Here is a 14654-nt window from a genome sequence, read left to right as displayed (position 1 = left end):
GACAACAACACTCAAGAATCTTGAAACCATTCAGGACAAAGCAGCCCACTTGATTGGCACCATATCCACAAGTAGCAGCAGCAGTAGGAGCATCTACAAGATCCACTGCAGAAATTCACCAAAGCTCCTTAGACAGGATTTTGCAAACCCACAATCATTGTCAGAAGGACAAGGCACATGGGACATCAACATTTGCAAGATCCCCATCCAAGCAACTTGCAACCTTGACTTGGACATATATTGTTGTTCCTTCAGTATCAGTCAGTTAAAATCCCAGAACACCCTTCCTTGCAGTACTGTGGATCTATCTACAGCAAATGAACTGCTGCAGTTCAAGGAGCCAGCTCACCACCACCTTCTCAAGGTCAACTAGATTGGGCAATAAATGCTGGCCCAGGCAGCGATGTCCAAATCCCATGAGCATATAGCAAAAAAAAAGCTCCAAAATAGTGCTGCTGAGGTGAAATTAACAATACATGTTCATTGATATCATGACCTGTTTGCTCAGCATTCTTCCAGTGGCATGCCAACATCCTTACCAAGATGGTGTCGTGTAATTCACCCACAAAATGTGTACGCATGCCATAGGCATCATTTTGGAGCTGTAAGTGCTTTTGCAACAAAGGCACAAATGATCTAAACTTCACATTCAAAATGTAACACGTGAATTATTCTTGACTCTCATGTAGAATCAACAGAATCTGAGAATGCATAATGATTCTGCTTGCCATTGGTAACCTTGAATCTGATGATAGTTTGGATTATCTCAGTGCTAATTTTCCACTTGTGATGGTACATAGCTGAGTAACTGAAATAATTCATGATAGTGCTTTATGCATTATGCAGATCATGCAGTTAATGCAGGAAACGAGCCACATTCACAGTTAACTCAATCAATTCTGGCAGCATTGGTGAAGAAAAAAAAGTCAGAGTTAACGTTTCGGGTCCGGTGACCCTTCCTCAGAACAGTGGACCTGAAACATTAACCTTGATTTTTTTTTCACAGATGCTGCCAGACCTGCTGAGCTTCCAGCAACTTCTGTTTTGTTCCTGATTTGTTGATATAATGCAAAGATTCATACTCGCTGCATTTTTCACCATCTTTAATACTGAAATCCTTAATTTCTAAAGCATTAGTTTGGAACTTAAATAGGCAATTTCCAGTGTAGTCACTGAAATGTTGAAGCTAATTTGTATAAAACAAGTTCCCAAAACAGCAATGTGTTTACAACCATATAATGGGTTTTAGTGAAGCTGTTTAAGGGCTAAATATTGGTCAGAACTCTGGGACTACCTTCGTGTCCTTCGCGGAGTGAAGGGTGTTGGTATGTAGTCTGCCTGCTTTCCTTTCAACTAATCGCTGTCTTACGGTCATGTTTGAGAATGTCTGTTTGAGAACATAGTAGCAGAGGAAGTTGAAAATTAAATAATGGATTAAACTAATGAAGTCAACTGTCGGCAATGTTGTGAGATTTCAGAAGAGGAAGGGTGTGTCAAGGTTTGTTTGGTGAGAGGGAAACCCTGGACAGTTAATTTGGAAATGTTTTGTTTCAAACACAATACTTATATGAACATCCTGTTTATAAAATTATTTATTTCGGTAAAATCATCTGTTGGATTATCCAAGTTTGATAAATTTTCTTTGAATTTAGTTTATTCCTGAAATAGGCTGTCAGCTGCTTGAAGAATATTGTTGGGTTAGATTTCCTGAAAATATTTATAATCAGTAAGACCCTATGAAAATTATTTCCCACTCTTACATGCAAAAAAAATCCATGGATCAATCAATCTGTTGGCAATAATCTGCTACAGACTAAAATTTAGCAACAGAGGGAAGAAACCAATTGGGGGAAAAAAGATCAAAATGGCAGCATTCAAATCTCTAAATCACAGTCGAGGGAAAGAAGCAGGAAACAATAAACTGCATTAAAGAATTAGGAAACTTCAAGCAACATTAAAACTAGTAGTCTTACTTTCTTTGTATTTATGCACCACACACCTTTGACAGCACTGTGGTGTACTGTTCAGGTGAAGTTGGCAGAATTAACAGTTGCCTTGGTTAGACAATTTGTCTTAAACACCAAACTAAGAAAAGTTCATGGAGAAAAACAAATATGAATTCAACGATGACAACAAAAAGACTTTAACAGAAGTTGCTCTACAGATTTACCTAAAGGAAATAATGTTTACAATTCATTAATTGAGTTCACCTGGTTTGAGGTTTCAATTAAATGAATGACATCAAATGTTGGAAAAGACCATCTGCACATCCATTTAAGATTGTAAGCATTTATTTAATTTCCATGAAAACAATCTTTAATTGAAATATATGAGTTGCCTGAATTCCATGAAGATATATATATTTCTTATTGAAAGACATTTATGCGATTAGCAAATGCAAGACTTGAAATCAAAAAAGTAAAGATTAAGGCAAAATAGTAGGAATTGATATTGTCTTATCCATTGATGAATTCAAGTTATTTTTATTTTAAGTAAAAAAGCTGTCATTTATGTAAATGCTGACAGGGTGAAGACACTTTCAAAAAATGGGATCTGTACTTTCCTAACTTAGACAAGTTAGACAAATATTTCCCTCAGAGTAATGTTCAACATGAAAAGCAAAGGAAATAACAATGGAGATAGCAAGAACTGCAGATGCTGGAGTCAGAGATAACACAGTGTGGAGCTAGAGGAACACAGCAGGCCAGACAGCATCAGAGAAGCAGGAAAGTTCACGTTTTGGGTCATTTCTAAAGAAGGGTCCTGACCTGAAATGTCAACTTTCCTGCTCCTCTGACGCTGCCTGGCCTGCTGTGTTCCTCTAGCTCCACACTGTGAAATAACAATGGAGGCAAGACTTCTTTCACTTGTCATTAAGGACTCATGTCATGCTGATAGTTAACTGATTTACAGATCCAGTACAAGATAAGAAAGTACTCTGGAAGAGTAAAATAGTGCTCAGAGACAATATTGACATTCAATGCCATGGTGTGCTAGAACTAAGTTATTAAGGTCATAAAATACAAAACTGTAAATACTAGAAATTTAAAACAAAATGCAATTGGAAACCTAAAGCAAGTCTATCAGCATCTCATAATAAAAAGACAAGGAAACATTTCAGATAAAGACCTATACAAAAGGTTTGAACTCAAAATAATAATTTGTCTACTCACTTCGTAACACACTCGCCTTTTGAGCCAGAAGTCTGAGAGTGAGTCCCACTCAAAAGTCTGAACACAATAACCTAGCTGACACATCAGTGCAGTACAGGGGGAGAGTGGAACCGTAGTAAGTCCATTCTTTTGGTTGAAATGTTAAACTGCTGCCCCATTTGCCCACTTAGAGTCATAAGAGTAATACAGCACGGAAACAGACCCTTTAGATCAATCAGTCCATGCCAACCATAACCCCAAACAAAACTAGTCCCACCTGTCCCACCTGTCTGTACTTGGCCCATATCCCTCCAGTTCTTATTCACGTGCTTATCTAAATGACTTTTAAACAATGTACCTGTACCCACATCCACCACCTCCTCTGGAAGTTTATTATACACTAGCTGATCTGCAAAAAAAACTGCCCCTCACGTCCTTTGTAAATCTTTATCTTCTCACCGTAAAAATATGCCCCCTAGTCTTGAAATGCCCTACCCTAGGGAAGACACCTGCCACTCACCTTAACTATACCCCTCATGATTTCAAAAACCTCTAAGTTCACCCCTCAACCTCGGGGAGGAGCAAAAATAATCTCATGGCACTATTTTGTAGCTGTTATTCCAAATACGCTGGTCAATATTCATCCTTCAATTAATATCATATAAAATCACAGATAAATGTTGAAATCCTGCAGTGTCCAAACTGAAAGTATCTCGAGGGCTCACACCTCAATAAATTATTTGCAGAATTTTGTTTTTTTTCTGCCTCAGAGTATATCATTATGGAGTCCTGTTGACATGTGATCACCCACTTAAACCAGGTTTGATGTTTCAAATTTTTGCATGATATTACTGGGAACTAAGCATTAGAAGATACTGGAGCCTGAATCAGGAATGGAACAGGTAGGAGAGGATACAATTTTGACTTTGTAGCTGAGATAGCATGACACAGAAACCCTAGTGAGTACGTCGTTATCAGCTTATGGTTGATGCATACAACAGCCTTCACTGTACATGAAGAATAGGAAACTGCTTGTATCCTGAAACGGATTTCAGAATTTTGAACAAATCACTGTGTACTTTTTGCTTTTCTATTTTTGGTTTAGTTAAAAACAAAACAGGAATTAACAATAGCTTCACAGTGAATCAACAGTACAAATGATTTCCACTTATTTGGTACAACTATAAAATGACAGTTTGTTAAACATTCCAAAAGGACCACAAAACTGCAAATATCTGAATTAAATGATCATAAATTCACATATGGAGCACAGATGGCCTTCAAATTAGGAGGGGGGATATTTGGTTAATAATCTTATTCAAACATCCCCTGTAATAATCTAACATCATAACTAAAATTCCAATCATTACATAATATTCACAAAACAGCAGTTTTTAAAATCTTGGTACAATTTTACTCAAATAATCCATGTTCCCAAATGCTTCTCCATAAATTACCACCAGTCTAATGGCATAATAAATAGTACTCTGTATTTTTTTTTTCTTTATTCATTCACAGAATGAGGGCATTGCTGGCCAGACAGCATTTATTGCCCATCCCTAATTGCCCAGAGGGCAGTTCAGAGTCAACCACATTGATTGGAGTCACATGTAGGCCAGACCAGGCAAGGATAGCAGTTTCCTTCCCTAAAGAACATTTGTGAACCAGATGGATTTTTCCTGACAATCGGCAAGGGATTTATGGTCATCATTAGCTCTTAATTCCAGATATTTACTGAATTCAGTTCCACTGTCTGCCGTGGCAGGATTCGAACCCAGATCCCCAGAACATTATCTGGATCTCTGGATTAACAGTCCAGTGATAATACCACTAGGCCATCGCCTCCCCTAATTTTCTGTCATTATGAAATGGTGGCAAAGAGCTTAGAAGCAGCAACAGCCTCGATCGTAATTTTAAGATGTGGTAACAGATTATTTTAACTGCATTTAATAAATGATAAAGGTGGACAGAGCAGAACTGTATACTCATTTAAATGTTTATTAAAAAAAATACAGTCACAGGATATGGGCATCACTGGCTTGGCCAGCACTTATTGTCCATCCCTAATGGACTTTGAGGAGGTGGTGAACCACCTTTTTGAATCACAGCAGTTCATGTGGTGTGGACACATCAAGACTGTTGGGAGGAAGGGCAGTGCTAGGATTCTGACCTAGTGACAGCGAAGGAGTTCTGACTCAGGATGGTAAAAGCTTCAACGACAACTTGCATGTTGTAGTGTTCCCATTCACTTGCTGTCCATGTCCTTCTAGGTGGTAAAGATTGCAAATTTGGAAGGTGGTGTCAAAACAACCTTGGTGAGTTGCTGCAGTACACCTTGTTGATGACACACATTGCCATCACTGTGTGCTGATGGTAGAGGGACTGTTTGCTTAAAATGGTGAATGTCAATCAAATCGCTGCTGTATCCTGGATATCGTTAGGTTTCTTCAGTGTTGTAGGATCTGCACTCATCCAGGCAAGTGCACTGCATTCCTTCACACTCTGGACTTGTGCTTTGCAGATGGTATACAGCTCAGTGGAGTTGGGAATCAATGACACATCACAGAATTGCCAGCTTCTGACCTGCTCTTGTAGCCACAGTTTTTATATAGTTGCTCACACCTCAGGATGCTGACAGTGAAGAATTCAGAGATTGTAATGTAGTTGAATGTCAAGGGAAATAGATTCTCTCTTAGAATCACTACAGTACAGAGAGAGACCATGTGGTCCATCAAGTCTGCAATGACCCTCTAAACAGTATCCCATTCAATCCCCATAGGCCTGCACTTACCATGGCTAATTCATGTAACCTGCAATTCTCTGCACACTATAGAACAATTTAGCATGGCGAATCCACCTAAAATGCACACCTGGAATGTAGGAGGAAACCAGAGCACTTGGTGGAAAGCCATGTATTCATGGGGAGAATGTTCAAACTCCACACAGCCCAAGGTTGGAATTGAATCTGGGTCCCTGGTGTTGTGAGTCAACAGTGCTAATCACTGAGCCACTATGCTGCTCTCTCTTGTTGGAGATAGACCTGGTCTGGAAATTGTATGATACAAATGTTAGTTGCCATTTAAGCCTGAATATGGTGCAAGTCTTACTGCATACAGGACTACTTCAGTACCTGAGGAGTCACAAACAGTACTGCATATTGTGCAATAGTCAGCAAAAATCCCCACTTCTGACCTTCTGATGGAAGGAAGGTCATTGATGAAGCAGCTGAAGATGGTTGAGCCCACAACACTACACTGAGGAATTCATGGATCAATGTCCCTGAATTTGAGATGCCTGACTTCTGACAACCACAAGCATTTTCGTTTGTGCTAAGTATGCCTCCAACCTGTGGAGAGTTCTCCCCTAATTCCCATTAACTGCAGATTTGTTAGCACTCCTTGAAACCACACTCAAGCAAATGCTGCCTTGACATCAAGATCAGTCACTTGCAACTTACCTTGGAGTTCAGCTCTTTCATCCATATTTGGACAAAGGATATAATGAGGCTGAGAGCTGAGTGACCCTAGCAGACTCCAACTGAGCAGTGAATTTATTGTTGAAAAGTTGTTAGCACTCTTGATGACTCCTTCCATCACCTTGCTGATGATCAGGAGTAGATGGGTCAGCAATTGGCTGGTTTGGATTTGTTCTGCTTTGTGGACAGGACATTCCCCAGCAATTTTCAACATTGTTGTGTAGATGTCAATACTGTAGCTGCACTGGAACAGCTTGGTGAGGAGCATGATTAGTCCTAGACTGAAAACATTCAATAGTATCAGTGGAATATTATCAGAGCCCATGGACTTTGCAATATCCCATGTCTTCTGCTATTTGCTGACATTTCAATCAAATTAGCTGAACACTGGCATCTGCGATGCTGAGGACCTAGGAGAAGACAGCTATGGACCAACCACTCAACACTTCTAACTGAAAATAGTTGTAAATACTTCAGCCTCGTCTCCTGCATTCACATTCTGGGCTCCCCCCATTAATGATGATGAAGCTTAGATTTGATCCATTGATTGTAGGATACTCACTCTGGGTAATTCCAAACAGCTTCCAATGTTTGGCATGCAAACAGTGTGCAGCTTGTGTTGTACCTTCATCAAGTTGGCCCCTCTTTTAAGTTCACTTGATTTTGCTTCTGGCATGCACTTAAGTCTTTTTCGTTGAAGGGTTGATTCTTCTGACATCTTCAGCTGCTTCATCAAGACCTTCCTTCAGCACAAGATCAGCTGTATGCGACTTTAGTTCAGCCAACTTTGAGTATTGCGTGCAGTTCTAGTCGTCACACTATAGGAAGGATGTGGTGGCTTTGGAGAGGCTGCAAAAGAGGTTTATCAGGATGTTGCCTGGATCAGAGTGTATTCACTATAAGGAGAGGTTGGGCAAACTTGGATTGTTTTCACTACAGCATAGGAGGCTGAGGGGCAACCTAATAGAAGTGTAAAAAATGAGAGACCTGGATAGAATAGATGGTTGGTGTTTTTCTACCCCCCCACCCAAGATGGAAATGCCATATCCTGGAGGGGAAAAGTTTAAAGGAGATGTGCGAGGAAAGTATTTTACACAGTGGGTGGTAGATGCCTGTAACGTGCTGCCAGGAGAGATTTTGGAAGCAGATAGGATAGCAATGTTTAAGAGGCATTTGGACAGACACATGAATAGGTAGGGAATAGAGGGATATGGACCATGTGCAGGAGGATGGGATTAGTTTAGAATGGCATCATGGTCAGCACAGGCATGTTGGCTGTCAGGCAAATTCCTGTACTGTACTGTTCTATGCTCTATAATACCATTCTAATAGTAAAATGGGGAACATGCTGGGCCAGGTAGATTCTGGTAGGATATAATTCTGCTGGAGCTGATAGTCCACAGTGCTCATGAACGTCCAGTTTTGAGATGCAATATCTGTTCAAAATCTGTCCCATGCAGCAGTGATATACTATATCATACACTTCGAAGGTGCCCTCAATGTGAAGATGGAGGTTTAGCAACACAAAAACTTGCGAATTCCTTCTACTCATAACTTTTCATTTGCATTTTTTTCTTGTTTCTGTTCCCTGTTTTGGGCTTTATTAAGACACAAAGGTATTTAACTGATTGGCCTGATGAGCCCACTTTTACAACTTGCCCTATAAACCCCATTTTGTATAGGTTCAAGGGAAGATCCAAGGTAGCTCTTGACTTTGTGGAGTATAAAATGAATGGAAATGAATCAACAACTCATTCTATATCTCTCCTAATTTTTCTTCCATTCATAACAAGCAATCTGCAATGTTGATACATTATTGTCAGTGACCATTCATGTTAAGTCAGAGCTCACTTTTTCAGTCTTAAACCTACTGTTGCACATTGTTTTTCAATACAAGAATATCCTAGAATGACTTGCAGCAATGTTATGCAGTAAAACAGCACTGAGAAAGGAGCTTGGATAGTGCACTATTTCATCACTTGCCATGACATTTAATACCCTTCAATATGAGATGTGTAATCCTGAAAATCTGGAGATCTTCAACTTTTGAGCCACAGCTTGTAGGGCAAAATAGTGATGCAATGTTCAGAAACTTGACAAGAGAAGACAAGGTTTACATGGAAGCATTTAATTGCGCGTTGAAACTTTAAAACATACATTTGCCCACAACACACTTTCTCAATAAAGTTAATGGTATTTGTCAGGCAGTGTCACCTTCTAAATCCATGTTCAGAAGTCATACAACACCAAGATATAGTCCAACAGATTTATTTAAAATCACAAGCTTTTGGAGCACTGCTCCTTCGTTAGGTGAAGTGATGTTGACTGCTATTATCATGGACCAGCTCAGTGGGTGATTTAGAAGCACATCTCCAAAGATTTAAACACAAGTTAGGTTGGCACATCAGTGCAGTACTGACAGAGTGCTGCATACTTTGGTGTATCTTTAGTTGAAACTTTAAAACATGATTTCATCTGCTCTCCATGGCACAATGAAAACAGCTGGGGAATTCTCTTAAGGCAATTGTTATCCTTAATGAGCACCTAAAATATATAGCATGACAATCTAGTTCATTAATGTCCTTGCCGTCTGCATATTGCTTGCTGCACTTGCAATCCAATTTCTATCAAATTCATTAATTCTACAACAGATGTATGATGGGCATATTACTTGTCTATCTTGTCAACAACTGGAGAATGTTATGACTCAGTATCAATTAAATATCATCCACTGTTTCAGTTTCTTTTACAGTTTGCAGTTGTGTTGGCTCTACAGCTATGATCTTTCTCATGTCTCTTTTGCCACTCTTGGCTGTCGTTTCTGCAAGCCTCTACTGATCCATGAGCTTCATGTTCCTGCTGAATGATTACAGGTGCTATTCTTTATTTCTCTTTTGCTGTTTTTGTTCATTCATTATTGATACATGTTTATTTCATTTACACTTGATGTTTCTGTATACATATTAATTAAAATTTGCAAGATTATGCCTTTCTATATAGGTTTGTAATAACGTTTTGCTCAACAGTAAAGTGACAATAAATTTTCTTGAGTTACTCCATCACTTCTATGAAGTTATTCCTTTTAAAATTACGTGCCCAGCTTTTGGTTCATGATATTTATGAATCTTCAATCACAATGTAGGAATTATATAGGATTTACAACTTAAACAGCCATAATGTTTCTTCTCCCACATTATTTAATCAACAGCAGAACTCCATTTCCTTTAATTTGCAATATACCATGCCTTCAACTGCTACCTGACATCAAATACAGTGAATTGAGTTGGCTGAAGACTAACACCTGGCATACTGGGAACCTCAGGAGGAAGTAGAAATGGATCATCCATCAACAGTTCTGACTGAAGATGGCTGCAAATGATTCAGTCTCATCTTTGTACTGATGTGTAGTTCCCTTTGATATGGGGACGTTTCTGGAGTTTCCACTTTCAGTTGGTTATTTAATAGTCCGTACCATTCATAACTCAATAAGGAGGGACTCATTTAAATTCTTATGTTGAGGAACATGTGGCTTCATAATTCTATCAAAATGCAAAACCTCACATTCAGTTGTTTAGAAAACTCATTTACTTTTTAGCTAAATAGTTTGCAAGTTTGTTATGACTTTTCTTTTTCTTGCACAGTCTCACACAGCACTATACCCCAAATTGACAGCATCTGCCAAATGTGATACAGCTCTTCTAATTTTCGAGTGTAAATCATTTATGTAAATATTGCACAAAGCACCAATTGCTGTGAAACACCAATTCCCATCTCCCACTAATGTGAGCAAATCCTCTTTACCTTTATCTCTCGTTTTGTGTTCTGTCAATTTTGCTGCTTGGTCTCCAAGTTCACATGCCTTGACCTGAGTCCTAAGTCTTATTCTTATCACAAGCCTTGACCAAAGTAGAGTAAAGGTGGTCCTTTCTGAGACAGGGGCTACAAAGACCAGGCTTCCCTAAATCTTGACTAGCACTCAGTTCTGTTCACCTGAGCACCTTGTATCTGCTAATTCAAAGGGGTTCTCAGTCAAATTCCTCTATGGCTTTACCCCTCCTGACCTTTTATAAGCCCATACAGTCCTACAAAACTTCTCAGTAACCTGTGTTTCCCTAATTCTGCTTTCTTAGTATAGTTGATTTCCCATAAATCGAGAGTTTAAGTCTTTAGAAGTCATGAAACAATAACATTCAAGATTTTGAAACTGAGTGAATAGAATCACAAACTACTTTTTGAAAAGAGTCATTTGATAAACTTCTTAAAAAAAACGTCATTCTTTCAGTCTTTGCTATGAGGAATCAGTTGTGTAGAACCACAGAATGGCACTGGAAGAGGTCATTCAGCCCATTCTTCTTGTGCTGAATCTTTGGTAAAGTTATCCAATTAGTCTGGCTCCTATATCCTTTTCCTGTAGCCCTTCAACCGTTGTTTTACTGAGCAATTGTTCTTTGCTGAATGTTTTCGTACCCTTTTTAGTGCTGCAGCCAAAGACAGAGCTCTCAGTGTGAGCAGACATTTCGTCATGTCACATCTGGTTCTTCAGTTCCACTTTAAATTTCTGTCAGAGGTCTTATAGCTCGGAAAGAGGTTCTTTGGCCCATTGTGATCACATCAGTCATCAAAAATCCATTTATTCTAATTGAATTTGGCCATTTAGCCTTTACCCTTATATGCTATGGCATCTCAAGCACTCAGTTCTTAAATGCCTTTAGGGTTCCTACCTCTCCATCCTTTCAGGCAGTGAGTTCCAGATAACCACAACCCTCTGGATGAAAATTGTTTTCCTCAAATACCCTCTAAACTTTCATCTCCTTATCTTAAAATGGTACCCCCTTGTTAATGACTCCTCTACTAAGGGGTCCCTATCTATGCCCCTCAGAACTCTGTACATCTCAGTTCGATATCTGGTCAGTCTTCTCTGCTCTAAGGAAAATAATTCCAGCATACCCAGACGCTCTACATAGCAGAATCATTCCAGCCCACACAACATCCTAGTGAATCACTTTTGCATTGTCTCATGTGCAACCACACGCTTCCTACAGTGGGGCAACGTGGCCTAACCAATGTCATACACAACTCCTTGCTATTGCATTCAATGCTTCGACTAATACAGGCAAGGGACTATAAACTGAATTCAAATTTCACCTGCTGCTGTAGTAGGATGTGAATCCCTGCGTCAACAGCATTAGCCTGAGCCTCTAGACTACTGATTAAGGGGCATTACTACTACACCACCATCGCACATTAGTAAACCGAATGTGACCATCAGACTTTTATTCCAGATTTTTATTGTGTGGTGGGATTCAAACCCAAGTGTCTGGAAGATTACCTAGGTCTCTGGATTATAGCGACAATACCACTATGCCATTTCCTCTTCCTGCTAATTTGTCCTCTGGCTATTAACACTTCTTTCACTGGAAACAATTACCTCTCATTTACTTAAAACCTCATGTTCACACCACACAAGTACCAGACAATAACCATCTTCAACAAGAATGAATCTAAGCACTTTCTCTTGACATTCAATGGTATCACTGTTGTTGAATTCCCCACTAGCAATATTCTAGGGGTTACCATTGGCCAAAAACTGAACTGAATCAGCCATATAAATACTGTGGTTGAAACGGCAGGTCAGAGGCTAGCAATTCTGTAGAGAATAACTGTGTCTCCACTGCCTGTTTACAATCTAGAAGATAACAAGTTAGGAGTGTATTAGAACACTCTCCCCTTGCCTGAATGAACACAGTTCCAACAATACTCAAAAAGCTTGACTCCTTCCAGGACAAAACAGCTTGCTTGATTTCGCATTCCAACTAGCACCTTCAACATTTACTGCTTCTACCACCGACATACAGTGGTAGCAGTACGTACCAGCCATAAAATGCTCTGCAACAACTCACAGGCTCCTTGAGAGCACCTTCCAAACCTGCGACCTTTACCACCTTTAGGGATAAGGGAACAGAGGCAATGGAACACCAAGCAACTCACCAGCCTTACTTGGAACAATATTGTTGTTTCTGGTCTCTTGCAAGGGCAAAATCTCGGAATTCCTTTCTTAACAGCACTGAGAGTGCATCTACAGTCCAAGAACTGCAGCAGTTCAAGAGGTCAGCTCACCACCTCCTTCTCCAAGTCAATTAGGGATAGGCACTTAACGCTGGGCTTGACGGTGGCACCTACATCCCGTAATGAATTTTAAAAACATGATTTTAAAGACTTTTAGCAAATGTTTATTAATCTTCTCTGCTCTATCAAGAACTTCCTAGTTTTCTATCCTACCAACATAACTATAGCCCCTTATACTTGGTTCTATTTCAGTAAATTTCCTCCACATCATCTGAAAGGCTGCGACATCTTCCCTAAAAGGCACTGCACAGAATTAGCCATAATAATTAAGTTGAGGTTGGACCACTATTCTACAAAGGCTTGACATGACTTTTTGCATTTGTGTTCTATTCCTCTAATGATAATCCATATGCTTTTTAACAGACTCTCAACTTGTCAGATTGCCAGCAATGTGTGAGAAATTAACTATTCATCACAACTTTTCTTTCTTTCCGTAAACTAATTTTAATCATGTTAGCACTCTTAAATTCTAAGGCCTTTAACATGCTAACAAACCTAATGTGCAGTGCTTTGGCAAATAAGGCATATTTGAAAATATTTTGTCTTGTTTACTATTTACTACAATTATTTTAAAAGTTATTTTCGCTATGTGAATGACAATACTACAGCAGTTCTGGATAATACAGTATTTAATTGACTCTAAAAATGTTTATGAAATAACAGCACAGTACTCAAAATATTTTGACTTGATGATCTGATAGGATTGCTTTCAAAATATTTCTACCTCTCCATTTGATATTCTAACCAAGCACATCATCACTTCTACATGCACATTCCTGCTTTTTTGTCCACTTATCTAATGTAAGTATTGCCATCAACTTTCAAATCCAAAGAAATTTCAACAAATTAATTGAATTACACAATGAAGTTATTTCACTGCATCGATCCCTTAATAATTATATGGTGCATCCATAAAACAATACAGGCTTTCCCTCTACTTACTGGTCTTCTTGTTAGTTTTCTCTGCAGTGTAATTCCTTTTACACTAATTCAATGGATTATGCAGTTTACCCATGACCCTTTTTTGGCTATTGTGGTAAACCTCAAGAATTTAAGAATTAGTGACTTCAAAATTTGATTAATTGGTCATTATTGCCATATTTTTTACATAATTTATGAACAATTTGAATCATGTACAGACATCAAATCAGCATTTTAAATGCACAAACCTGGAAGCTCTTCATAAATGTCTTCATCTATTGGCACTTGGTTGGAATTATCATCTTTAGTTTCTGGATCTATATCATCATACATTTCTTCATCATCTTCTGGGATCATACCAGATTCTCTGTCTTTTAAAAACAATAAGTGAACATTAGGGTAGGGGAAACACATTGTAATTTTGAAACAGTTCAATCCATTTAAGTGATTCCTCTATATATCCTGATAGATAACATGAAAGCAACAATGATACCAGTCTTTAACAAAAATGGCTTTAACATTCCACTCAGAATGAGAATGTTGATTGGTCGCAAACAATGAACAGAGAGGGAGGATAAGACCTTCACATCAGTAGGGTGAGGAACACTGGCCAAGGAGAACTCTACGCTGCTACATATTGTGGGATCTTAACTCAATTTGAACCTTCAAAATAAGTTGATGCGGCCTCAATTTAACATCTTCCCAAAAATGGTGCTTGAAACCATGCAGCATTCTTTTGGTACTGTACTGAAATTTCAATTTTGTTATTATCTCTGTAGAGATTGTTAACATTTACAGCAACAAACTGAAAAGAGGCACTACTGACTGAAAATATTTTTTTGCAGGCATATAGGCTATACTATGGTATGTCAATGAAAGTGGCATGATTAATTCCCTGAAATAAAGCCAGGGATGAAAATAAGCCAGTGGTATTCGCACTACACCTGTTTGCATGTAGAATGGGAGCCAGTCTTTGAAAG

At 38.8% G+C, this 14654-nt stretch overlaps 1 protein-coding gene across 3 annotated transcripts in view; it reads right to left on the bottom strand.

Annotated features, from left to right (window-relative positions):
- The window catches only part of skap2 (src kinase associated phosphoprotein 2), a 259416-nt gene that overhangs the window by 72661 nt on the left and 172101 nt on the right, over nucleotides 1-14654 (bottom strand). For all 3 annotated transcript variants that reach the window (XM_048613889.1, XM_048613882.1, XM_048613874.1), the window contains exon 9: nucleotides 13923-14045. In XM_048613889.1, the coding sequence (XP_048469846.1) occupies nucleotides 13923-14045 (123 nt within the window). The remainder of the gene's footprint in view (nucleotides 1-13922; nucleotides 14046-14654) is intronic.

Source organism: Rhincodon typus, chromosome 2, assembly GCF_021869965.1.
Source record: "Rhincodon typus isolate 14 chromosome 2, sRhiTyp1.1, whole genome shotgun sequence".
NCBI lineage: Eukaryota > Metazoa > Chordata > Chondrichthyes > Orectolobiformes > Rhincodontidae > Rhincodon > Rhincodon typus.
The sequence above is the reverse complement of the archived record's forward strand: the minus strand, read 5'-3'. Positions and strand labels throughout refer to the sequence as shown.